Source organism: Chiloscyllium plagiosum, unplaced genomic scaffold, assembly GCF_037043375.1.
Source record: "Chiloscyllium plagiosum isolate Xiang-an unplaced genomic scaffold, Cpla_swu_hap1 HiC_scaffold_9, whole genome shotgun sequence".
Classification (NCBI taxonomy): Eukaryota; Metazoa; Chordata; class Chondrichthyes; order Orectolobiformes; family Hemiscylliidae; genus Chiloscyllium; species Chiloscyllium plagiosum.
Window position 1 is genome coordinate 68,377,196 of NW_028270147.1, and position 26,040 is coordinate 68,403,235.

At 40.3% G+C, this 26,040-nt stretch overlaps 1 protein-coding gene across 3 annotated transcripts in view; it reads right to left on the bottom strand.

The window, feature by feature from the left end:
• The window catches only part of hmcn1 (hemicentin 1), a 607,098-nt gene that overhangs the window by 422,809 nt on the left and 158,249 nt on the right, over positions 1 to 26,040 (bottom strand). For all 3 annotated transcript variants that reach the window (XM_087990747.1, XM_043699541.2, XM_087990748.1), the window contains exons 5-6: positions 23,495 to 23,666; positions 10,537 to 10,643 (exon numbers count right to left, since the gene is read on the bottom strand). In XM_087990747.1, the coding sequence (XP_087846873.1) occupies positions 10,537 to 10,643; positions 23,495 to 23,666 (279 nt within the window). The remainder of the gene's footprint in view (positions 1 to 10,536; positions 10,644 to 23,494; positions 23,667 to 26,040) is intronic.

The following is a 26,040-nucleotide window of genomic DNA, read 5'->3' on the forward strand; positions in this document are numbered from 1 at the left end:
TTTTATAGTGTACTGTCCCCATCCCATTCACGCCAAGGCAGTGATTGTCCATGACCCAACTTGCTGCAGTAATGCATATCCTCCTATACACTATCCTCTCCCACACGTTTACAATGAATTGCCACTTCGCAGCCCCATCACATGTAACCTCCAATCCCCAAAATTCTCAAATGAGGCCATCACAGCAGTAGCTCCTGATAACATGCTTTGACTTTCAGTGAACAAATCTCCAAGCTGGACTGTCGCCCACCCATTAAACAACTTAAAATGGCAGCCCCATATGATGAGTGATTAGAATCCTGACTATTCTTTGTACAACTTTGTGACTGACTTGCTGTTAATGCCTGGACTGGTTCCAGTGAACCTACGTGACTGACTGTGGTACACTCTCTAGATGAACAACATGGATCCTTTAATCCTGAATGCCTCAAGTGACCAACTGTCTGTGTCCAAGCCCCTATGCTGAAATTAGACTATTGCTGTAACCGAATGTCGTAGACCCCCGACTGACAAAATGATCCTTCACCTTAAGACTTTCAGACACAAACATTTGGTTGAAGCTCATTTGACGCATAAGCTGCTTGCACATTTTGTTGATGTGACACTGACATAGCATGGTGCAATACTGCAACATGTCCACTTCCTTGATGATCACGAATGGCAACTATGGCAAGATAATCCATTATTTGTCTGTATTAAAAGGCAAGGCGAAACAGAGGTACTATGAACCTGGTAGTTCTGAACGTGGCAGCAATATGCAAAAAGGCAAGGCAAAGCAGAGATACTGTGAGAACCCAATGAGCACAAAGTCAGTGAGTGCTAGGGGAGCAAACTAAGAGCCTGAAGATGTATCCTGTTCCAATGCATGAGATGGGTAACTGGTCCTGCATGCAAAGCGGCCTGACAGCAGAAATGAAAAACATCAGTGTGTTTCAAAATGCAGTATCAAAGTGGTGAACCACTATAAGTTAATCAGAGGTGAGCCATGATGACATGGTCAGACTGGTGCATTTTTGACAAAGGATTCAGGCAGTCACTACTTATGGAGCTCTGGGATGTTGAGGGATGTTGGCCAAGATGGAGTTCTATGGAAGCAAGTTGTAAACTAGAGACACCAGGTACCCAATCAGACAAGCACGTCAGGAATTGTCACTGTCTAGTTTCTCTCCATTGCCCATATGATATAAATCAGATGAGATTTGGTAATAACAAGATGCTAACACATGCAAATAGGTCTCATGCTTCATCCGTGGGATTCTCGTCCCACCGTTAAAACTGTCACTAGAAAAATTGGACATATTTTTCCTTGCTAATGAGAATTGCATTTTTTCAATCTTGCCATATTTTACAAACTCACTACTGCCACATTATGCAGAGGCTGCTAAGATTCTGCCCTTAATTCTGAATGAGAAATGTCAGTCTCAATATAAAAAGCAGATCATACTTATTCTATAACTTTGTCAAGTTATGTCAAAATGGTCTCAGTGAAACTTTATTAAATGTTGCTTATTCCCACACTTAGTTACAAAGTGTGTTGCTATAATTTGTAAGCATGGCATTTAAATTGGAATTGTTAATCTTGGTGGAGGAGAGGACATTCCAGAAGACCAAACCACCATTTTTATACAACAAACATTGTGTGTCATATCCTACCACCTACTCAACAATGTAGGCAACTGATTACAAAGCATTGAAATCCAAACAAAACAGAATTTCTTGTAATTGGAGTTGTTTCCTATATCATAGACATTAGGACTGAAATTTGTCTGTGACCAGCGCAAAGCAATGTAGTGGAGTGGCAGCTAATATTTTTCTGCACTCCATCTTCTGTCCACCAAAATTCATAGAAGAATAGACCAAACTGTTTTTTAAAAGAATTGCTTCTTAGTTTTCCTGTTGCTTTTATACGATTTGAAAGTAAATACTTTGGCAATATTTTCATGTCAACAGAATATGGTCATATTTTCTCAGATGACCACTGCTGGCACTTTGTGATATTTGCCATTACTTCTAGAATGTGATATCCGGGCAAGGGTTGTTCAAGATAATTCACTGCCACCGACTGTCTTTTGTCTTTGCTTTATCTTGAACCTACCTAATGCATAGTGGGAGAAAATAAACCACCATGGAGTATCTACAGAAGAGGTACTTTTATTACATAACACAAACATTTTTTTTGGAGACAGGACTATGATGAGTCACAGGAGCAGAAATACGCCATTCAGTCCATCAAGTCTGCACCATTCAATGTGATTATGGCTGATCTGTTAATCCTGAACGTGACTTTCCTACCTTTTCCCCACAACTATTGATTCCCTTACTGATTAAAAACCTGTCTATCTCAGCCTTGTATATGCTTCATGACACAGCCTCAATAGACCTCTTCAATAAATAATTACACAGATTCACTACCCTCAGAGAAATAATTCCCCTCATCTCCTCTCCCCTTTTGGTCCCTTAATTATTTCATAATTTTGCAAGTGTAAATTATTGATCATAAATTGATAAAATAAAACTGATAAAAGGTACAATGACATTTGGTCAGGCATAATTAATAGTAACATAGGAAGCTGGTACAGACACATCCAATCCCCCCAAAAGCAAGAGTAGAACACCTTGTCTCTACCCATAGAATATGCAACATCAGTAGAAAAGATGGAGCAAAATATATTATGAACATTAGCCCTCTTCAAAACCATTACCTTACACATCTCCCTTCTCCCCAACATCCCCCACCACCCACCCCTACAATCCTTTTCCTTAGACTCAACCATTTGTACAAACCAGTATATAATAATAGCATTTATCACTATTACATCTCAACCATGTCTCTAACATCACAAATTCAGAGTGGGAGCATCTGAACATTTCACATTTTTCTCAAAACGCGCTCTTTAGATTTGAAACAATGCTGGATCTCTTGTTTGTGGACTATTGACATTGGTTTTGATCTTGAATCCTTTTATTGCCTCAGCATCTTTTATCTCTTGTATACCTTTCATTTCATTGTACTTTGTAGATGCTGTTATTAGTCTATTACCTTATCTGGAAACACCTTAACCTCCTGTACTTCCTCCCTGGAAGCCAGCTGTTCTGGTAAATTCTTTCCTCTTTGTAGTATCCTGGGTTTCTGGATCATGCAAGCTTCTTCCAAATTTAAGAAGCACTCTCTCTTTTGCCATATTCTGAATGCTTGTATCAGAAGGTTTGCTTCTTCTTAACTGTGCATGGATCAATGGACAACAGTCTGGTTCCAATCGAGTTGTATGTAGCTCATCTCCCTTGAGGTTGGATATCTTCAGTTTCCTCCATGATAATTTGGTAAAGCTGACTTCCTTAGGTGCTCAATTGTGGTACTGACAGATTGTTGCTCAGCTTTATTGTTCTCTAAATTTTCTTATTATTGCAAGTTTTGTGGATTTGTAGCTTTTGGTCTGGCTGAGATAGAACATAGAACATAGAACATAGAAGAATACAGCGCAGTACAGGCCCTTGGGCCCTCGATGTTGCGCCGATCCAAGCCCACCTAAACTACACTAACCCACTATCCTCCATATACCTATCCAATGCCCTCTTAAATGCCCATAAAGAGGGAGAGTCCACCACTGTTACTGGCAGGGCATTCCATGAACTAACGACTCGCTGAGTGAAGAACCTACCCCTAACATCAGTCCTATATCTACCCCCCCTTAATCTAAAGCTATGCCCCCTTGTAATACCCGACTCAATACGCGGGAAAAGGTTCATACTGTCGACCCTATCTAACCCCCTAATCATCTTGTACACCTCAATCAAGTCACCCCTAAACCTTCTTTTCTCTAGTGAAAACAGCCCCAAGTGCCTCAGTCTTTCCTCATACGATTTTCCTTCCATACCAGGCAACATCCTGGTAAACCTCCTCTGCACCCGTTCCAATGCCTCCACATCCTTCCTATAGTATGGCGACCAAAACTGCACACAATATTCCAGATGCGGCCGTACCAGAGTCTTATACAACTGCATCATGACCTCAGGACTCCGGAACTCAATTCCTCTACCAATAAAAGCCAGTACGCCATATGCCTTCCTCACCGCACTATTTACCTGGGTGGCAACTTTCAGAGATCTGTGTACATGGACACCAAGATCCCTCTGCTCATCCACACTACCAAGTATCCGACCATTAGCCCAGTACCCCATCTTTTTGTTATTCTTCCCAAAGTGAATCACCTCGCACTTAGCTACATTGAATTCCATCTGCCACCTTTCTGCCCAGCTCTGCAGCTTCTCTATATCCTGCTGTAACCTGCCACATGCTTCCTCACTGTCAACAACTCCTCCGACTTTCGTGTCATCCGCAAACTTGCTCACCCAACCTTCTAACCCCTCTTCCAGGTCATTTATAAAAATGACAAACAGCAATGGTCCCAAAACAGATCCTTGCGGAACACCGCTAGTGACGGCACTCCATGAAGAAACTTTGCCATCAACTACTACCCTCTGTCTTCTTCCATCCAGCCAATTCCTAATCCAAACCTCCAACTCACCCTCAATGCCATATCTCCGTATTTTCTGCAGTAGCCTACCATGGGGAACCTTATCGAACGCCTTACTAAAATCCATATATACCACATCTACCGCTTTCCCCTCATCAACCTCCTTCGTCACCTTTTCAAAGAATTCAATAAGGTTTGTGAGGCACGACTTGCCCTTCACAAAACCATGCTGACTATCCTTGATCACATTATTCCTATCCAGATGTGCATAAATCCTATCCCTTACAATTCTCTCTAAGACTTTGCCCACAACAGAAGTGAGACTCACCGGCCTATAGTTACTAGGGCTATCCCTACTCCCCTTTTTGAACAAGATGATGACAGAAGTGTTTTCCATATCTGACAATCCTATATAATTGCAGACTTTCACAATGATGCCAAATGTTCAATCTCTTTTGACATTTTTGGCCAACACACCACTGACTAAGTACTTGTTGTACACTTGGTAATGACCAACTATCCATTATAACCTTCCTATACATCTTACCAAAGGAATGTCAGATTAAATAATCTTTCATCACACACCCATGATTATGAAATGCAACTAGCGCTCAAAGTATGCATTCATGGCCAACTCACTGGAGTTGTGACCTGGCAATCCTTCAACTCAATACTGTTTAACAGTCAGACAGACTTGGTCACTTTTATCTTTGTAAAATTTGGTTGAGCCTCTTCTGGCTTGCTGGCCATTGTTTCTTCTTGGCCATATAAAACATTACTTTTATGCATCTTAGGTAATCTCAAAGTATTCTGTCTTCTTCTTGGGTTTTGCCACGAGTCAAGGAAATCCAATCCATTGGTTGGTAAACCACATTTGGTTTCTTGACCAGTGTTTCAGCAATTGTTTATTTTCAGACCAACCATCCTTTGGACTTCTTAAGAAAGTTAGGATCAAAACATACATTTTGGCTCAAAACTGAAGAATGCTCAATTTTGCAGACAAACATTTTAACCATCTTTTTTACACGCCTTCTGCTGTAGAGCAACCTGTAACACTCCTGTGCTTGACAGTCATTCTGTCTTTGCCATCTTGTCTCATCTCTGTGGTTTGTAATTGTTTGTTCTTCACCCATGGTAACAGGTCTGTTAGATAGTTGTATCAAGCTTAAATGCAACAGAATATCGAATGGCATAAACAAGTTCTGTGAATCCCATGTTTTTGTGATCAGTAATTCCCCTACCAAATGCCTTGGTTGTCTTTACTATAGGACACTGTCGTTCTATTTTAAGTACTGTATGCATCTATACCCCCAGAAGACCAAGAGTAAAGAGGAAAACAAATATCAGGCAAATGTTTTTACCACAACAGCATTACTGCAATAAGAACTTAGAGGCAGTCAGCAAGGTAAAATGTAATCATTCACAAAGCAAGAACATTAGCTGTGAAAGCAGCAAAAAGGCAGGCTTAGCATTTTAAAGGCAAGAGGCTGATGAGAAGCATGGGGTAAAAAAGCATGAGCTCGAAAGAGAGAAAAGCCAGCTTCACTTAAAATAAAAAGATTTTAGCAAAGGGGGCACTATTGAGAGCAAGGAAAAGCTCAGGAAGTAGAATCATAGAATCCCTACAGTGTGCAAACAGGCCATTTGGCCCAACAAGTCCAAAACGACCCTCTGAAGAGTATCCCACCCAGACCCATTCCCCTATCCCTATTACTCTACATTTCCTTTGACTAACACATCCATGAACAAAATGGGCAATTTAGCATTGCCAATTCACCTAACCTGCACATCTTTGAACTGTGGGATTTGCAGAGGGTAGTGGTGAAAGAGTGCTTTTCAGGTTGGAGGTCCATGCCTAATGGTGTTTCACAGGGATCAGTACTGCAACTTCTGCTGTTTGTGATATATTCAAATAATTTGGATGAAAATATAGATGGGTGGGTTTGCATATGACACAAAGGTTGGTGAAGCGGTGAATCGAGTAGAAGGTTATCAAAGGATACAGCAGGATATAGATCCTTGCAGATATGGGTGGAGAAATAGTGGAATGAGTTTAATCCAGGCATCTGTAAAGTCTGCACTTTGGGAGATTAAATATTAACGAAAAGTACACAATTAATGGCAGGACCCAGAACAGCATTGATGTACAAAGGTTCAAGTTCATAGCTCCCTGAAAGTGACCACACAAGTAGCTAGGGTGGTAAAGAAAGCATATGGCATGCTTGCCTTTGTTCGTTGGGGAATTAAGTACAAGAGTCAGGATGTTATGTTGCAGCTTTATATAACTTTGGTGAGACCACACTTGGAGTATTGTGTACAATTCTGGTCGCCACATTATAGGAAGAATGTGGAGGCTTTGGAGAGGGTGCAGAAGAGGTTTACCAGGATGCCACCTGGATTAGATGGTCTGAGCTATAAGGAGAAGCTGGAAAAACTATGATTGTTTTCTCTGGAGCAGCAGATGCTGAGGGGAGACTTGATAGAAGTCTATAAAATTATGAAATGTGTAGATAGGATTGATAGTCACAACCTTTTTTCCTCAGAGTTGAAGTGTCAAATGCTAGGGGCATGCATTTAAGATGGGGGGGCGGGGGGGGGTAGTTCAAAAGACATGTTGGGGCAAGTTTTTTATTTACACAGAGAGTGGTAGGTAGGTAGAATGTGCTGCCAAGAGTAGTTGTGGAGGCAGATATGATAGAGACATTATAAGGGCTGTTAGATAAGTACACGAATATGCAAGAAATGGAGGGATGAGGACCAAGGGCAAGCAGAAGGGATTAGTTTAATGTGGCATCAGGCTCAGCACAACATCATAGGCAAGGGCCCTGTTCCTGTGCTATACTGTTCTATCTTCTTTACTTTTCTAAATTTCAGAGGATACAGCCGTAACATCTAGCCATTGTTCATAAGGCAACTTACTTATTCTGGGTATTAGTCTAGTAAAGCATCTCTGAATTGCTTTCAACACATTAACATCCTTCTGTATATACAGTGACCAGTACTGTACACAGTATGACCCCTTCAGAACTCACTTTCCTTACTACCATTGTATCATGAACAAATTTATCTACTGTACCATTTGATCTCTTACTGCAAAGAGATACGAGTCTGAATTCCATGTTCAGGTGGTGACCTCTGATGAAATGCTGACATCAACATTTCAACTAGCAAGTTACAGCAGCTTTTAATTTGTTGTGGTTATAAAATGTAAGATTGTAGGATCATTTCAGACTTCAGGAAATGGCTGCCCCTGCCATTTTACAGGTTGTCTTAGGCACAGGTAAAGCTCCAGTGCTCACAGTTGTAAGCCATGGTTATCAATGGAACCAGTAAATTTTCAGTGGTGGTGAGCTAGAACCTTAAGGGATAACAGCTGCTTACAGAAACTGTATTTCTTAATCATCTTTTGTATTCTTTCCCCTACTTATTGTGCATTGTTCACTGAAGTTGAAAATAGAATGATGTTGTCCACAAGTAAAGAAGCAGACAAAGGACTGAGAGGTATGGGAACTGGGCAGAGATGCATTCTTGGGTAAATCACTACAAGGCTATAAAATAGGAATAAGAGCATTAAGCTTCAATAGCCAACTTCCACAGGGTAACCCAGTTATGGAAATCCAGACAGCTCAGCAAAACGTTAAAGAATAGGATCTGCAGGATTATCGAAATGAAGTCTGTTCTTTTTAAAATAAAATTGCATTACAATTCCAGTATCGCTTAGCATACAATTCCTGCTCACAGAGGTAGCAAAACAAAAGCAAACTGGCCAAACTGACAAAGTTTGGTATTGGGAGCAGAGTCAAACATGACTCTTCTTAACAAGTAACCTTAGCTTAGTCTTTCAGTGTGTGCAACACTCATATATTAGAAGCCAAAGACTTCAGAGTAATACAAGAGCTTAACATTTGGTTTAAGTAAGGAAACAGCACCGCGCTGTGTGTTATTTTGCTCCAACTGTGTTCTATTTTTCATTGCAGCAAGGACTCAAGTAAGACAACTCTCTAGAGTGATTCTGTAACCAGTATTATCTGTTTACTAACAAATCAAATAAAGGAGGCTAGTCAATAAATTCTTAGGCAAGTAATAACTTTTTCAAAAATAATAGTCCATGTATGTTATAGAATCTTTTCCTTATACAACAATAATTTCTTAATGGCCCAGCAGCATGAGTGGCAACCATACTAGATTGGTAGCACATTCTAATAATGAGCACAAATACAAACAAAGTATTTTCCATGCACCATATCATTCATGCAGAATTGTTCATAGGTTGGGACAGATATAACTCTAATAATTGATTTTAATACCTTGGTTGCTTTCTGCCTGGCATAGTAACAACTTATGTCATTAACCTCTGACATTCCTAGAGCCTAATGTTGTTATAGCATGGTATTCTTGGACTGAATGCTGCAATTATAAATGCTGCAGCAAGGATCCAACATGATATATCTTGCATCACTTCCAGGGCTCAACAGTGTCATGGTACATGAAATTTCCAATGTTGAGCACCATCGCTGCTCATGGAATTCCTTGGATCACAGAGTGTTATGGCAAATGAAAGTCTATATTACAGGGCTGAATGGTACATTGGAGATGCCATGTCACCTTGGTGAGGGAGAGATTGGCAGAGAAAGTCTTTCATTCCACCTACAGGAGTTGAACTCATGAATCAGAGTAGGTTTACAAGAAAATCAGCCCCAGAACATCTTTTCTTTTATTCATTCAGGGGATGTGGAGTTTTGTTGCCTAAGCCAGCACTTATTGCCCATCTTTTGTTACCCTTGAAAAGGTGGTGGTAAACTGCCTCATTGGATGTCTGCGATCCATTTAGCATAAGTACAACCACACTGCTTTTAGGGAAGGAATTCTAGGATTTCAACGCAGCAACACTGAAGGAATGGCAATAGATTTCTGAGTCAGGAGACAAGAGGCTTGGAAGGGAATCTGGCGGTGGTGGCACTTACACATATCAGCTGCTCTTGTCCTTCTAGATTAAAGAGGTTGTGGTTTGGAAGATGGTGGCTTGGTGAAATTCTGCAGTAAGTCTGTACATGGTACAAATTGCTGCTACAGTCAGTAGTGGACAGAGTGAATGTTTTTGGGCATGGTGCCAAATCAAGAAGGCCGCTTTATCCTGATTGTAAAGTGTGGTTGGAACTGTGCTCATCAAGCAAGTGGGAGTATTCCAACACACTCCTGACTGTGCCTTGCAGATGATGGACAAACTTTGAGGAGTTAGGTGGTGAGTTAACCATTGCAGGATTCCAAGCCTTTGACCTGCTTTTGTTGCCACAATATTAAATTGCTAGCCTGGTTCAGTTTCTGGTCAATTGGTAATCCCCAGGATGCTGTTCCCACACCTGATCACTATGTCATAGAAGAGGAAACACATAACTTAAAATGTTTATAAAAAACATTGAACCTGTACAAGGAAACATTTATTTAAACAATAAATTGGAAAAATTGATATAGCCCACTCTAGGGTATAAATACTTGTGTAATCAGTAATCAACATTGAATTCTCCCACTAATTTAGACCTTTTCAAAGTTATATTATGTTTGGTACTTAAAATTAGCTTTGATGATGTTGCATCTTTAAATTGTAAATCCCATATTTTACCTTAAGAGTAAAATTATTTCAATCAGAGGGCACGGCTATTGCAATAAAATGCAGCTGCTGGTACCCTCCAATACTAACCCTGGGAAAACAGAGACAATCTAGGAAAAGGGAGGTCTGCAACACCATTACTTAGTTTTGAGAGAAAAAAAAAAGAGGTAAATTGTCTCTCTCTTATATATTGGATCCTCATCCAGTGTCAGACATAGAAATTCCTAGCTGAGGGTGTACCTAAAGCTGACTTTGCTATTAGAACTTTCATCCATTGTGAGGCCATATGGAAATTCTCAGAAGCAACAAAGACCCAGAAGATATATGTGCTCCCTTATTTCCTTGGAGATTTCACTGGTGTATAACTGATGTTAGACTTGGAGATTTGTACAAATCTACAGAATTTGTGCACGTTCACAGAAATTTGTACAGATTATTGACATAAAATTTTACCTTAATGGTCCACAGTCCTGGTTCTGGATCCTTTACATTAACCACCCTGGCAGAGTTTGTAATGTGTAAAAGCTCATTAAGACCAGATCCTTTCTTAATCAACTTTCCTACAAGTCAAGAGGAAATAAAAAATGTTCAATCATTGATAATGTACCATTGCTGTTAAACTGAATTAAAATTATGAATAAAATTATACTAAAAATTTTGAAGATAATGCCGAGATGTTAAAAAAAGTGAATAAAATAGATGTTTTTTTCATATTCAGGATGTTTACTCCTAATCTGGAAAAATTCTGGAGATTTTTATTCAAACAAAACCAATGCATAGTGTTATAATCAGGCCTAATAATGTCGAACACAGACAGTTGCCGTATTGTTAAGCCAAGTTCACATTATTCCAGCTCTCAACATTCATACAAAGCCCCAGGCCAATCAGGTCATTATGATTTCTTGAGTCTGCTGGCTGGGATTTTACCCTGCCACTTCTTTGGATCTTCACAAAGCTTAGACTGGTCCCACAGATTCTGTGCTCAAAATTAAAACCTACTCCATTTAGCAGACATACAAATTTTATTTACCAAACATGGAGTAGCATTATTGCAACAATCAAAGAATGATGAAAGCCATCAAGGGAAATAAAGGTGGAGGATCATGTTTTATCTTAAATTCAAAATTAAATGTGCAATTAATTAATTTTCAGTTCAATTAAGACTGTGTTTCTTTTATTTAAAACATTTTCAATTGACTTTAAATTGTATTCAGATACAACAGTCTATCCATTGATTTGTACCCAAATTATTTCAAAGTCGGCCATGCTGCCCATTCCTAATGAGACCAGTCTCACAAGCTTGTTATAGACACAAGTTCCAGGACTTCAGACATTGACTAATATGTTATAACAGGAGTTTGGGAAGAAGTGTGAGGCAATCAAGAGTTTGGGAAGAAGGGAGGAGAATACAAACATACGTATGTACAAATTGAGAGCAGGAATAGGAGTAGGTCATTTGGTCACTTGAACTGACAATCAATAAGTTCACAGCTAATCAGATTGTGGCCTCAAGTCTACATTTCTGCCTACACTTGTTAACTTTTAGCTCCCTTGTAAGTAAATAATCTATCAATCTTTACCATAAAAATATTCAGTGATCCTGTCTCCATTAGTCTTTAGGAAAAGTATTCCAAAGATTTATGACCCAATGAGATTAAAAAAAACTTTTCCTCACCTCTATCTTAAATAAAAGACCCCTAATTTTTAAACTGTGTTGATTAGTTCTAGTCTCTCATATACAGAGAGACATTTTCAGTGACATCCATTTTCAGGATCGTGTCTTTTTGGATCATCTTTCATTGATGGTGAACTAAAGTGGCCCACATATTTAATGTTTCCCTTGTAATCATTTTGTACTGAATATACTTAGGGTTTTCCTTAATCCTATCTACTAAAGATATTTCATGGCCCCTATTTGTCTTCCCAATTTCTTTTCTAAGTACTCTCCTATATTCCCTATAATCCTGAAGGGCCTGACTTTTTTAATGCTCTCTACATAACACCCAGGCAATATCCATCCCAGGGACAGACAATCTAATTACTGCCCCTTTAGATTCAATGGCATTATTATCTCCAATTCCCCCACTATCAACATCCTGTTGTTTCACATTGCCCAGAAACTCAACTGGAAATGCTACATAAATCAGGTGATTATAAGAGCAGGTCAGAAGCTGTGAGTAACTCACCTCCTGACTCCAAAGCCTATCCATTATTCACAATGGCACAAGTCAGGATTGTGATGGAATACCACCCACCTGCCTGGAAGGGTGCACCTCCAACACACTCAAGAAGATTGACACCATCCAGGACAAAGCAACCTTTTGATTGGCATTACATCTATAAGCATACATTCCCTTCACTTACTAGATAGCAACAGCATAAAATTGGCAAGATGCATTGCAGAAATTCACCAAAGATCTTCAGACAGGTTCTTTCAAACTACGACCACTTTCATTCAGAAGGCCAAGGGCAGCAGATACATGGATACCACCACCTGCAAGTTTCCCTCCACGCCACTCATTATCCTGATTTGAAAATATATTGCTATTCCTTCACTGGGTCAAAATCCTATAATTCCCTCCATAGGGGCATTGTAGGTCAATCTACAACATGAACTGTAGCGGTTCAAGGTGCCAGCTCACCACTACCTTCTCAAGGGGAACTAATGTGGGCATTGAATTCTGGCCAGCCAGTGATGCCCACATACCAATGTGAACAGATAAATAAGTAAATACTTATTTTTGTTTATCGACCTCTTGATTTCCCTTGACTTCCAGAGTTCCCTGGACTTGCTGCCCATGCCCTTCATTTTTCGGGTAACACTCTGGCCCTGAACTCTCAACACGTTACATTTAAAAGGCTCCCAGTTTCCAAATGTGTGCTTGTAGACTTCAATGCAAGTTGTTGCTAATGATATTCAAAATTTGACCTTCTCCCCAATTTAAACACTAAATATCTGCACTATCCTTGTCCCATCTGTTTTGAAGAGGGGTCACTGGACTCAAATAGTTAATTCTGCTTTCGCTCCTTAGATGGGCTACCAGATGTGCTGAGTTTTTCCAGAAATTTGATTTTGTTTCATTCCTTAGGATTAGGTCTAGCATGGCCCTACCTTTGGTAGTACTGTGTACCAGCACAGCAAGCTCTCATGGATTCACCTTCAAACATTCCGACCTGCCTAATCCTTTCACAACTAGTGATCCCAGTTAATGTCAGCAAAGATGAAGTAGCCTACTACTATAATGCTATTCCTCTCAAACCTCTCGCAATTTCCCTATATATCTGCTCCTCCACGTTCCTCTGACTATTGGGCTGCCTGTAGTATAATCCCAGCAAAGGGATCACTCCTTTTTTATTGCTAAGCTTCATCCAGATGGCCTCATTTGAAGATCCTTCTAAGACATCCTCCTACGTTACTGCACTGATGTTATTCTTTATCAATAATGCAAGACTCCAAGCTGTCGCAGCTAACATTTCTATACCCTGGATTGTTGAGCTGCCAGTCCCATCCTTCCTTCAACCATGGCTCAGTAATTGCAACAATATCTCATTCCTATCTGCTGATCTCAGTTCATCCTTCCTAGCAGTCAAGCAACTTGCATTAAATTAGATACAATTTAGCTTTCTGTACCTCCCACGTGCCTTATCATGCCCATATCTTCTCTGTCTGCTGTACTATCCTAGTGTTAATTCTATATCAGACTGAACCTTTCTCCCAGCTTTACATCGATCCAAGCACTATCAGTTTAAAACCTCACCAACAGCATGAACAAAGGATCTTAGACACATTCCAGTTCAGGTGCTTGTGCAGGTTCCATCTAGCCTGGAAACTGTCCCAATGATCCAAAAATCTAATATCCTCTAATCCTCTAATAAAAATCTAATACACCATTCCTTTAGCCATGCATTCATCTGACCTACCTTCATGTTCCCGTACTCAGTAGCACATGGCACTGGAAGTAATCCAGAGATTATAACCTTTGTCATCTTCTTCAATTTACTACCACTCTAAGTTCTGTTGCAGAACCTCCTTTCTTTTTTTCTAAACCCTTTTTTGTGTCACCAATGTATACCATAACAGCTGACTGTCCATGAGAAACAAAATATACTTCACTTGGACCCATGGAATGCTAACTCACAATGTAAACCTGTGCCAGAACGAGCCAGTAATCATCTTCCTCCCTCTGTGCCAATTTGTTGACTACCTCAATTTGCGATCTGCTAGTGGTATGTAAATGAAGTCTGGGCCCCACTATATTCCAAGCTTCTTGCCAAGAACAACCTTGCAAATGCAGAATACATTCCACCTGTCAACCAAATTAACCCCACTGAAGTTAAAAATTGCCTTTAAGGAATTTATCTTTGATTATTACTAAACTAGAAAAGATGCAATGCACACTGCCTTAGGGAATTAGCCAATGGAATTTCTGTCCACTGAATTGATGCAACTTTACCCTCTGTGAACCTGCCAGAATTCACTTTGGCCTGGATTTTCTGAGGAGTGGCAATCTCAGCCAAATAACCACTCCAGTCTTTTCTTAATGAAGGGAGGGAGGTCTGCATTTCTAAAAGCAGATTCTGATCAGGGGTCTATGACACAGTTCATGAAGAAACAACTCAGATTGTCTGATCTGCAAAACTAAAGAACTGTAACCTTTGTGAAGTTCAATGACCAACATGTCATTAACGTCTTGGGAGAATGACTGAGAAATCCTTTGGATTTATCTTAATCGGATTTCCTATTTGATGTGCACAGTAGCATGTTTGATCACAATTTATTAGCTACATTTACCACATCTTAATTCAAATACAAGTTTTACAAGTACTGTAGGTGGTAATACTGTTCCAAAATTGTATAGTGGAAGCTTATTGTTCGGAGAAGAAATTCTGCCATCTTCAACTGGTCTGTGATTCGAGAGCCACAGCAATGTATTGAATGTCAATTGCTCTCTGAAGTGGCCTAGCAAGCTACTGTTGTATCAATCACAAACTGAATGAGGGAGTGTAGGCCAAATGATATTGAAGCTGTATTTTTGCAGCAAGACCAGCTTCAGACAGAAGTGTTTCTTCATCCTTCAAAGGAGGCTCCAGAGGCTGGGGGGGCATACTGGGAGTTAAATAAATGTGTTTGTTGTCAAAATGATGCCTCTATAGTTTGGTACTTCTTAGTAAGATCGGTCTTGTTAAAATTGGGCTGCCTTGTTTTACTGGCATCATAAGGGTAGCTTTTAGGCAGATTTATAATGCATGTACATTTTTTGGTGTGATGGGAACACTGAATTTAAAAAACAGTTATGAGTTTGGCGCTGAAATTGAAATTGCAAGTTATGCTTTTGAGACTTTTACGTACATGTGACTCCATCTAATGGTGTGTTCTGATGCATGACCTTACCATCACCAACCTGGAGATATTTTAATTTATTCAGATGCAATTATTTCAATAAGATTTGTGCATATTCAGTGTGGACTTTACCTCGGGAAAGTACATCACATGGTTCCATTCTTAAATATTGTACAGTTACAGAATTCCACCACGTGTACTCCCAAAGTTACTATCAGGTTTAATAGAGTAATGTCAATGCCAATTAGAGCACAGAACTTAAAAATGCTGATTGCATGTTTCATGTCATATTGGCTGAGGTAGTTTCTTTTGGCCTTCCTCACCGATTTACCTTATTGTATTATCATGGCATAAATTAACCATAATCAACAAGACTTGAACAACAAGCGTGTTACACTGAGGGAGAGAGGAGAGCATGATGGTGAACAGAGCTGACAGTTTTGCTGTCATTATTATATCAGTATTCAGCCTCATAAGCTAGAATTTGATGTGTAAGTGATGGTTAATCTGACAATATCCACTGTTACTTGTGTATTTTGTGGAAAATTCTAAATCCTCCTGTGGGAGATGTCCTGCTTCTCTGAGCTGTACCAAAATGGCATCTGCCTCACCAGAAATATTTTTTTTTCCTTTCTGCATGTGATTCACCATTAGCTTCGTTAATCTAATTGACATTTCCTGATTCAGGCTTTGCATTGCTCATGAAAATATTCATGTTGAAGAGATAATGGGTGAATTGTTTGTGGTTTCCTAGATCGAGAATTGTTCCAATTAATTGGAAGTTAGCAAATGTACCACTACTACGCAAGAAAGAAGGAAAAGAGCAAACCAGGAACTATAGTCCAGTTTGCTGAGCATCACTTGTCATGAAACTGTTGCAGAAGAGCTGGTAAGATGACCATGCCAGATTAAGCAATCAGCCTCACTGAAATGAGTTGGCAGGATAATGACTCAGAAGCAAAAAGATCAGTGACACACCTGTGTGGAGGCCAGGAGAATTAAAAGGATCAACAAGAGCAGAAAGGTCACATTTTTCTTGGAAAACAGCAGGAATTATAGTTTTTCTGTGGAGCCAAGGCCATTGCAGTTTGGGTGGTCCATTTTCTTTTGCGGGAGGAAGAAGTGTGGAAGAGTATTAATGACTGGGGATTCATAGGTTAAGGAATAGACAGTCATGTATGTAGCCATAGCTATGACTGCCCGAGTTAAGGATGTCATGGAAGAGATGCAGGACATTCTGAAGATGGATGAGTGAATACCTAGATGTTATGGTCCATGCTGGGACGAATGATGTAGGAAATAAAAAAAAAGTCCTGCAAGCAGACTTCAAGGAATTAATTAGGAAGTTGAAAATCGCATCTTTCAAGGCAGTAATTTCTGGATTTTGCCTAATGTAATGCAGTAGACGGATAGAACAGATGGAAGTGTGGCTGGAGAGATGGTGAAGTAGGGAGGGATTTAGATTGCTGGGGTATCCCAACCTCTGAGAGAGGTAAGACCTACACAAGTTGGATGTATTACATCCCAATGGGAACACAGCTCCCAACATACATGCAGGGAGGTTTACCAATGCTGTGGAGTGGATTTAAAGTAAATTTGGCAAAGTGATGTGATCCCGATAACAGTTCAGGACTGACAGAAGCAGAGATAGAATTACAAGTTAATATCCTACTAAGGAAAAAGAAATATAAGTTACATAAGAAGTGAGTTTAACAAGGCTAACTGAAATGTATTTTACTGCAACGGACATGACAAAACTGGAGTTAAAAATCTACTGATGACCATGAAATTATTGTCGAAAATTGGAATAACTCATCTGGTTCACTGATGTTCTTCAGGGAAGGAAATATGACATCCTAACCTGGTCTAGCCAAAGTATGACTCCAGATCCATAGCAAAGTAGTTGACTCTCAGTTGCCCTCTGAAATGGCCTAGCAAGCCATTCAATTGTACCAATCGTTACAAAGTCTCAAACAAATGAAAACAGGCGGATCACCAGGCATTGACATCTGAACCCGAATCGACAATGGCAGAAACAGCCCTGTCAACCCTGCAAATTTCTCCTCACTAACATCTGAGGGCAAGTGCCTGAATTGGGAGATCTCACACACAGATTAGTCAAGCAACAGCCTGACATAGTCATATTCACAGAATCATATCTTACAGACAATGTCCCAGACACTACCATTACCACCCCTGGACATGTCATGAACCACCAGCAGGACAGACCCAGCAGGAGATGGCAGCATGGAGATATACAGTCAGGAAAGAATTACCCTGGGAATGCTCATTGACTTTGTACCACATGAAGTGTCTTGGCTTTGGTTTAAGCATGGGCAAGAAAACCTCCTTCTGAGTACTATGTACCGTGCTCCCTCAGCTGATGATTTGGTGGTAATCCTCCAAGTTGAACAACACTTAGAGGAAACACAGAGAATAGCAAGGTCACAAAATATATCCTGGGTGGAGGATTTAAATGTCCACCATTAAGAGTAGCTCGGGAGCAGTACTACTGATCAAGCTGGTCAGGTCCTAAAGGACGTAGCTGCGAGACTGGATCTACGGCAGTTGATGAGGGAGTCAACAAACTAACCTTCAACCTTACCAAACTGCTAGCTGCAGATATATCTGTCCATGATCGTATTAATAAGAGCAACCATCACACAATCCTTGTGGAGACGAAGTATTGCCTTCTCATTCAGAATAACATCCATCGTGTTGCGTGGCACTATCACCGTGCTAAACGGGACAATTTTCAAACAGATCTAGCAACTGAAGAAGGGACATCCATGAGGCACTGTGGGCTAATAACAGCAGTAGAATTGTACTCCAGCACAATTTGTAACTTCATGGTCCAGCATATCCTGCATTCAACTATTACCATCAAGCCAAGGAATCAACCGTGGTTCAATGGAGAGTGCAGGATGGAACGTCAGGAGCAGAACCAGGAATACCTGAAGATAAGGTGTCAGTCTGGTGCAGCCACCGAGCAAGACTACTTGCATGCCATACAGCATAGGCACCAAGTGATCGAGCTAAATGACTGCACCATCAACGGATCAGATCTAAGCAGTGCAGTGGTGGAAAATTAGACAACTCACTGGAGGAGGAGGAGGCTCCACATATATCCCCATCCTCAATGATGGAAGTGCTCAGCATATCAGTGCAAAAGATAAGACTGAAGCTTTTGCAGCAATCTTCAGCCAGAAATGCCAAGTGGAAGATCCATCTTGGCCTTCTTCAGCAGTCCTCAGCATGACAGATACTTGTCTTCAGTTTGATTCACGCCACGTGATATCAAGAAACAGTTGGAGACACTGGATACTGCAAAGGCTACAGGCCCTGACAACATTCTTGCAATAGCACTAAGACTTGTGCTCAGAACTTTCCCCTCTCCTACCCAAGCTGCTCTAGTACAGTTACAACATTAACAGCCACATGACAATGTGGAAAATTGCCCATGGTGTATATCCTTTACATAAAAAGCAGGACAAATCCAAGATAGCTAATTATTGCCCCAGTCTACTCTCAATCATTAGTAAAGTGATGGAAAGTGTCATCAACAGTGCTATCAAGCAGCATCTGCTCAGCAATAACTTGCTCAGTGATGCCCAGTTTGGCTTGTGTCAGGGCCACTCAGCTCCTGACCTCACTATAGCCTTGATTCAAACATGGACAAAAGAGCTGAATTCCAGAGGTGAGGTGAAAGTGGCAGCCCCTCTCATCAAGGCTGTAGTCGGCCAAGTGTGGCATCAAGGAGCCCTAGCAAAACTGGAATCAGTGCGTACCCGGGGGGCAAACTCTCCAGTGATCACAGTCAAACCTGACACATAGGAAGGTGTTTGTTGGAGGTCAGTCATCTCAGCTCCAGAACATCTCTGCAGGCGTTTCTCAGGGTAATGTCCTAGGCCCAAATATCTTCCACTGCTTCATCAATGATCTTCCCTCCATTTTAAAGTCAGAAGTGGGGATGCTTGCCAATGATTGCAAAATGTTAAGCACTGTTCATGACTCCTCAAATAGTAAAGCAGGCCATGTTTAAATGCAATGAAATCTGGACAATATCACATTCATGCCACACAAATACCAGGCTATGACCATCACCAATAAGAGACAATCTAACCACCGCCCCTTGGCATTCAATGATGTTATCATCACCGAATCCTCCACTGTCAACATCCTAGGGTTTTCATCAGTCAGAAAAGTAACTGGACTTCCCACATAAACACAGTGGCTACAAGAGCAGGTCAGAGGCTAAGAATACTGTGGTGACTAACTCACTGCCTGACTCCCCAAAGTCTGTCCACAACCTACTGGGCACAAGTCAGAAGTGTAGTGGAATACTCCCCACTTGCCTGGATGAGTCCAGGCCCAACAACACTCAAAAAGCTTGACACTATCCAGAACAAAGCAGCTTGCTTGATTGGCACTGCATCCAAAAGCACCCACTCCTTCCTCCACTGATGCTAAGTAGCAACAGTGTGTACTATCTACAAATTGCATTGCAGAAATTCACCAAAGATCCTCAGACAGCACCTTGCAAATCCACAACCATTTCCATCTAGAAGGACAAGAACAGCCGATATATGTGAACACCACCACCTGCAAGTTCCCACCCAAGCCATTCACTATCCTGACTTGGAAATATGTTACCATTCTCTGTGGCTGGGTCAAAATCCTGGAATTCCCTCCTTAATAGCATTGTGGGTCAACCCACAGCAGGTGGACTGCAGCGGTTCAAGGCAGCTCACCACCACTTGCTCAAGGGCAACTAAGGATGCGCAATAAATGCTGGCCAGCCAGCGACGCCCACCTCCCACAAATGAATTACAAAAAAAACTTGTTGATTATTATAATGCTGAAATGGAGAGATCTTTTTATGAGGAGAGGGGAAAAAGATTGGGCTTGTACTCTTTGGAGAAGAATGAAAGGGCACCTTACTGAAATATGCAAGATTTTAGGTGACGACTGGATAGATGTAGAAAGATTGTTTCACTTTCTGGGAGATTCTACAACCAGACAACATAATCACTGAGTAAAGAGTCCACATTTAAGACAGACATGAGGAGGAATTTATTTTCTCCAGGGTAGTGAATTTGTAGAGTTTTTTACTACCGCAGAGGCTGGGTCATTGAGGGCTGAGATAGTCAAATACTTAATCGGTGACGAAATCAAGGGAATGGGGAAAAGGCAGGAAAGTGAAATTAAGGATTATCAGATCAGCCATGATCTCATTGCATAGTGGAGCAGACCTGACAGACTGGATGGTCTGTTTTTGCTCTGATATCTCATAGTCTTATGCAAATTTATATGATGAGGTCTCAAATGCAGGATAGTATACATTCTTTCTTGTGGGAAAGGGACATTAATATTGCCATTTAGCTTGGGAAGCTGAGATGACTGGAAGTGTCATAAAAATTACTTTAGGAGCAGAGACTCTTGGTGTAACAGTAAATACTGCGTTGATCTTAGTAACAATGTTGAAAGAAATTCTAAAAACAGATTCAGCATTGAATGCTATATTGATAATAAGTTATTATGAGATAATGTACACTCATCGAAATGTGAATTCAAAAATATTGAGAATCATATTTGCAGCTTTAAAACAGAGAAATACCCAAGTGAAAAGGGTGGATATCAGCAGCCAGCTGTGATTTACTTACAAAGAAAGCAGCAAGTTCTACAGAACTGTTGGACTTACTGGAAAAGGATATTTCAATGTGCAAAGAAAAAACCTGGGAATACAATCTGTTGTCATTTTATAAGTTTTTTTTAAATTATAGATTGACTTATCTAAGATAGTTCCTTATCTTAATGGAACTGTGGTCCAAAAAGCATAGAACATAGAAGAATACAGTGCAGTACAGGCCCTTCGGCCCTCGATGTTGCGCCGATCCAAGCCCACCTAACCTACACTAGCCCACTATCCTCCATATGCCTATCCAATGCCCGCTTAAATGCCCATAATGAGGGAGAGTCCACCACTGCTACTGGCAGGGCATTCCATGAACTCACGACACGCTGAGTAAAGAACCTACCCCTAACATCTGTCCTATACCTACCCCCCCTTAATTTAAAGCTATGCCCCCTTGTAATAGCTGACTCCATACGTGGAAAAAGATTCTCACTGTCGACCCTATCTAAACCCCTAATCATCTTGTACACCTCTATCAAGTCACCCCTAAACCTTCTTTTCTCCAATGAAAACAACCCCAAGTGCCTCAGCCTTTCCTCATACGATCTTTCTACCATACCAGGCAACATCCTGGTAAACCACCTCTGCACCCGTTCCAGTGCCTCCACATCCTTCCTATAATATGGCGACCAAAACTGCACACAATACTCCAGATGCGGCCGCACCAGAGTCTTATACAACTGCAACATGACCTCAGTACTCCGGAACTCAATTCCTCTACCAATAAAAGCCAGTACGCCATATGCCTTCTTCACCGCACTATTTACCTGGGTGGCAACTTTCAAAGATCTGTGTACATGGACACCAAGATCCCTCTGCTCATCCACACTACCAAGTATCCAACCATTAGCCCAGTACCCCATCTTTTTATTACTCTTACCAAAGTGAATCACCTCACATTTAGCCACATTGAACTCCATTTGCCACCTTTCTGCCCAGTTCTGCAGCTTATCTATATCCCGCTGTAACCTGCCATATCCTTCCTCACTGTCTACAACTCCTCCGACTTTCGTATCATCCGCAAACTTGTTCACCCAACCTTCTAACCCCTCCTCCAGGTCATTTATAAAAATGACAAACAGCAATGGTCCCAAAACAGATCCTTGCGGAACACCGCTAGTGACGGCACTCCAAGATAAACCTTTGCCATCAACTACTACCCACTGTCTTCTTCCAGCCAGCCAACTCCTAATCCAAACCTCCAACTCACCCTCAATGCCATACCTCCGTATTTTCTGCAGTAGTCTACCATGGGGAACCTTATCAAACGCCTTACTAAAATCCATATACACCACATCTACCGCTTTCCCCTCGTCCACCTCCTTAGTCACCTTCTCAAAGAATTCAATAAGGTTTGTGAGGCACGACCTGCCCTTCACAAAACCATGCTGACTATCCTTGATCACATTATTCCTATCCAGATGTTCATAAATCCTATCCCTTACAATTCTCTCTAAGATTTTGCCCACAACAGAAGTGAGACTCACCGGCCTATAGTTACTAGGGTTATCCCTACTCCCCTTCTTGAACAAGGGAACCACATTTGCTAGCCTCCAATCTTCTGGCACTACTCCTGTAGACAACGAGGACATAAAAATCAAGGCCAATGGCTCTGCAATCTCCTCCCTTGCTTCCCAGAGAATCCTAGGATAAATGCCATCAGGCCCAGGGGACTTATCTATTTTCACCCTTTCCAGAATTTCCAACACCTCTTCTCTACATACTTCAAAGCCATCCATTCTACTTAATTGTGACTCAGTACTCACATTGACAACAATGTCCTGTTCCTGATTGAATACTGACGAAAAGTATTCATTCAGTGTCTCCCCAATCTCTTCAGCCTCCACACGCAACTTCCCACTACTATCCTTGACTGGACCTATTCCTACCCTAGTCATTCTTTTATTCCTGACATACCTATAGAAAGCCTTAGGGTTTTCCCTAATCCTACCAACTAAGGACCTTTCATGTCCCCTCCTTGCTGCTCTTAGCTCTCTCTTCAGGTCCTTCCTGGCTACCTTATAACTCTCAATCGCAGGTGAGACCTAAATGAAAAATCAACTAATGGATTTATAAATTAGGAGTTTTATTGAACGTGGTGAATGACAATCAAACTCATAACTGTATGGACTTGCAATGTGTTTAAATACAGTTATCTTTTCAAGTAAAATAGAAAAATAAAAGAGCAAAACAAACAGACAACGGTCTGCTTTTTAGTCCATTTCCCAAATGCATTTATGCAGTCTTTCTGATGTGCAATGATGTTCACAAAAGAATGCCACGATCTTGTAACATTAACAAGAGGAGTACTACCAGTAATTGCCAGGATTTACCAGTAACTACATATTATTACCAATAATGCTTGAAAACTATACCTGTAGGATCACGAATTTCAATAGAAGGGGCAGGACCACTCAGAGACACTGTGACCTCTTTTAGACTCGGATCAAAGGGGATTTTCCAGATGTTTATAGCTTGTGCACCATGGTCTGTTGAAAGCAGGTGGACTTTGGACGCCTGGACTGCCTCTTTTACCCATTTCAAGACCTGCAAATGAAAGGATGAGATGGTGAGATTGACATTCCAACAGGAAGTGACAACATGAAATTTACTGGGAAAGAAATAAAACAATGTTTTCCAACATTAGATTCTTTACTGGCCCCTCTGTTTATGTCAATCAATTAAATGCTACAAAGAGGAAAAGCAATAAAAATAAAAATAGATATAATTGACATCATTAGTCAAGTCATTTGCATGATAATGAACCAGTATATGTTAAACAAAATTGATCATTTCTTCCTGCACATACAAAGACTATTTTCAAAATATTAAGGATGACTATTTCATCAAAGGGATTCACAATCGTTAGTCTCTGTGCACAGCTCAGTAGATTGCAACACTCGGCAGTATTATCTGTGATTTTCCTTTCTGGATCACAAGACAATAAGCTCAAACTCCATTGCAGAAACTTAAGCATCAAATCTTGGCTGACAGCCAGGTGCAGCACTAAGGGAGTGCTGTGCTATCACAGTTGCAGTTTTTAGGATAATCCCCATCCTCTCAGATGGATAAATATGAAGAGCAGCAATGGACCTTTTATCAATAGGAATCTCTAAACGAGTCTAAGACAGATTTTCTCATCATTATAACATTGCCCTCCAGGAAACCTTGGGTACAAATTATCTGCAGTGGTTTGCTCTACAAAAATGTGTAGTCTTAAAAAGTACTTCACAAGTTATAAAACAGACAGATCACAAATAAATCTGTATAAGTACTTTTACACTATTAATACAACAAATAATTTAAGCAATATACAATATTCCGCAAGCAATTCTGTGAAATCACTCATTTACCGTACTAGCTTGTTCTTAAAGAGATGAAATTTTGCAAATAAAAATTCAATGACAGTGAAAATGTTCATTGTTAACCAATTAATCAAAAGATATGAAGAAAAAGTACTTTAAGTCATTTTAACCAAATGTAGAACAGAAGTATAAGTGACTTGTTATACAGCTCTGCCCAGAAACTAGTGCCTTCATTGTTTCTAGAGATTCATTCAATTTCATAACTGCCATTTTAGCAGCTTATTTGCACAACCCTATATAGACATTTAAATTTTGAAGTTGTCAGGACTTATGTTGAGATTTAACACTTTATCTTGTCTTACTCATAACTGATATGAAACTTCTGCTTTCATTTCTAATGACTTCTAATGTGACCTGGTTGAATGAATTTCAAGGACTCAGACAACATTTGTTCTGTGATCCAAATATTATTTTCTTAGCTTTTGCCACAATCATTAAAATGCATAATCTCTAAAACTTGGACAACCTTTGAATTCCAGAACAGCTTTGCACTTAACATGATCATCAACTACATAGAAATATAACCTTAGTTTAATGACATCAGAAAACTGGTGACATTAGAATAAATATAGTACTTGGTAAAGCTGTGGCTCATTCATGGAAGGTCATAATACGCAACTGTACTATAAGCACAACATTGGACAGAAGTTATGTAAAGTCTTATTTGTCAATGACACGCATAATGTTGACATCTTGAAGACTGTTGATAATTATATCTCATTCAAAGTTTGACTATAATGGAAAAAAATTTAATCTGTTTTGCCTCATGAGATTCATTCCCACTTTAATGCTACTGGGGGAGGCACTGGCCTAGTGCTATTATTGCTGGACTGTTAATCCAGAGACTCTGGTAATGTTCTGGGGTCTTGGGTTCAAATCCCGCCACAGCAGATGGTGGAATTTCAATTGATTAAAAACTAAATCTTGAGATGCAGTGACTGCAAGAGATAACATACAACCAATTCGGCTGTGACTTTTCTAATCTGTGAAAAGTGTTTTTGGTGTGATGATTTTTTTGGGTGAAGGGGTGGCAATACCTAGTTGTATTATCACTAAATTATTTATCCAGAAACTCAGCTAATATTCTGGGAACAAGGGCTCGAATCACACCATGGTAGATGCTGGAATTTGAAATCAATAAAAATTGGCCATCAAACCAGCTGTCGATTGTCAGAAAAACCCCATCTGGCTCACTAATGTCCTTCAGAGAAGGAAATCTGCCATCTTCACCTGGTCTGGCCTACATGCCACTCCAGGCCCACAACACTGTGGTTGACTCTGGGCATTTAGGAATAAGCAATGAATGCTGGCCGAGCCAGAGATGCGTACATCCCATAAATGAATTAAAGAATTAAACTGAATTAGAATTTTTAAATCCAACCTGAATTAGTCAGTGGGGGTTTCACTAACAAGAGAGACAGGCACTGGATTTGTACATGTTATTATAGAAGTAATTGGGTTTGGTTAGAGAGAAACCAATCATTCTGATATGTTATTGGAATTGGTAGACAAAAGAAAAGATGGGATTAAATGTAAAACAAAAACAGAGGTTAGTG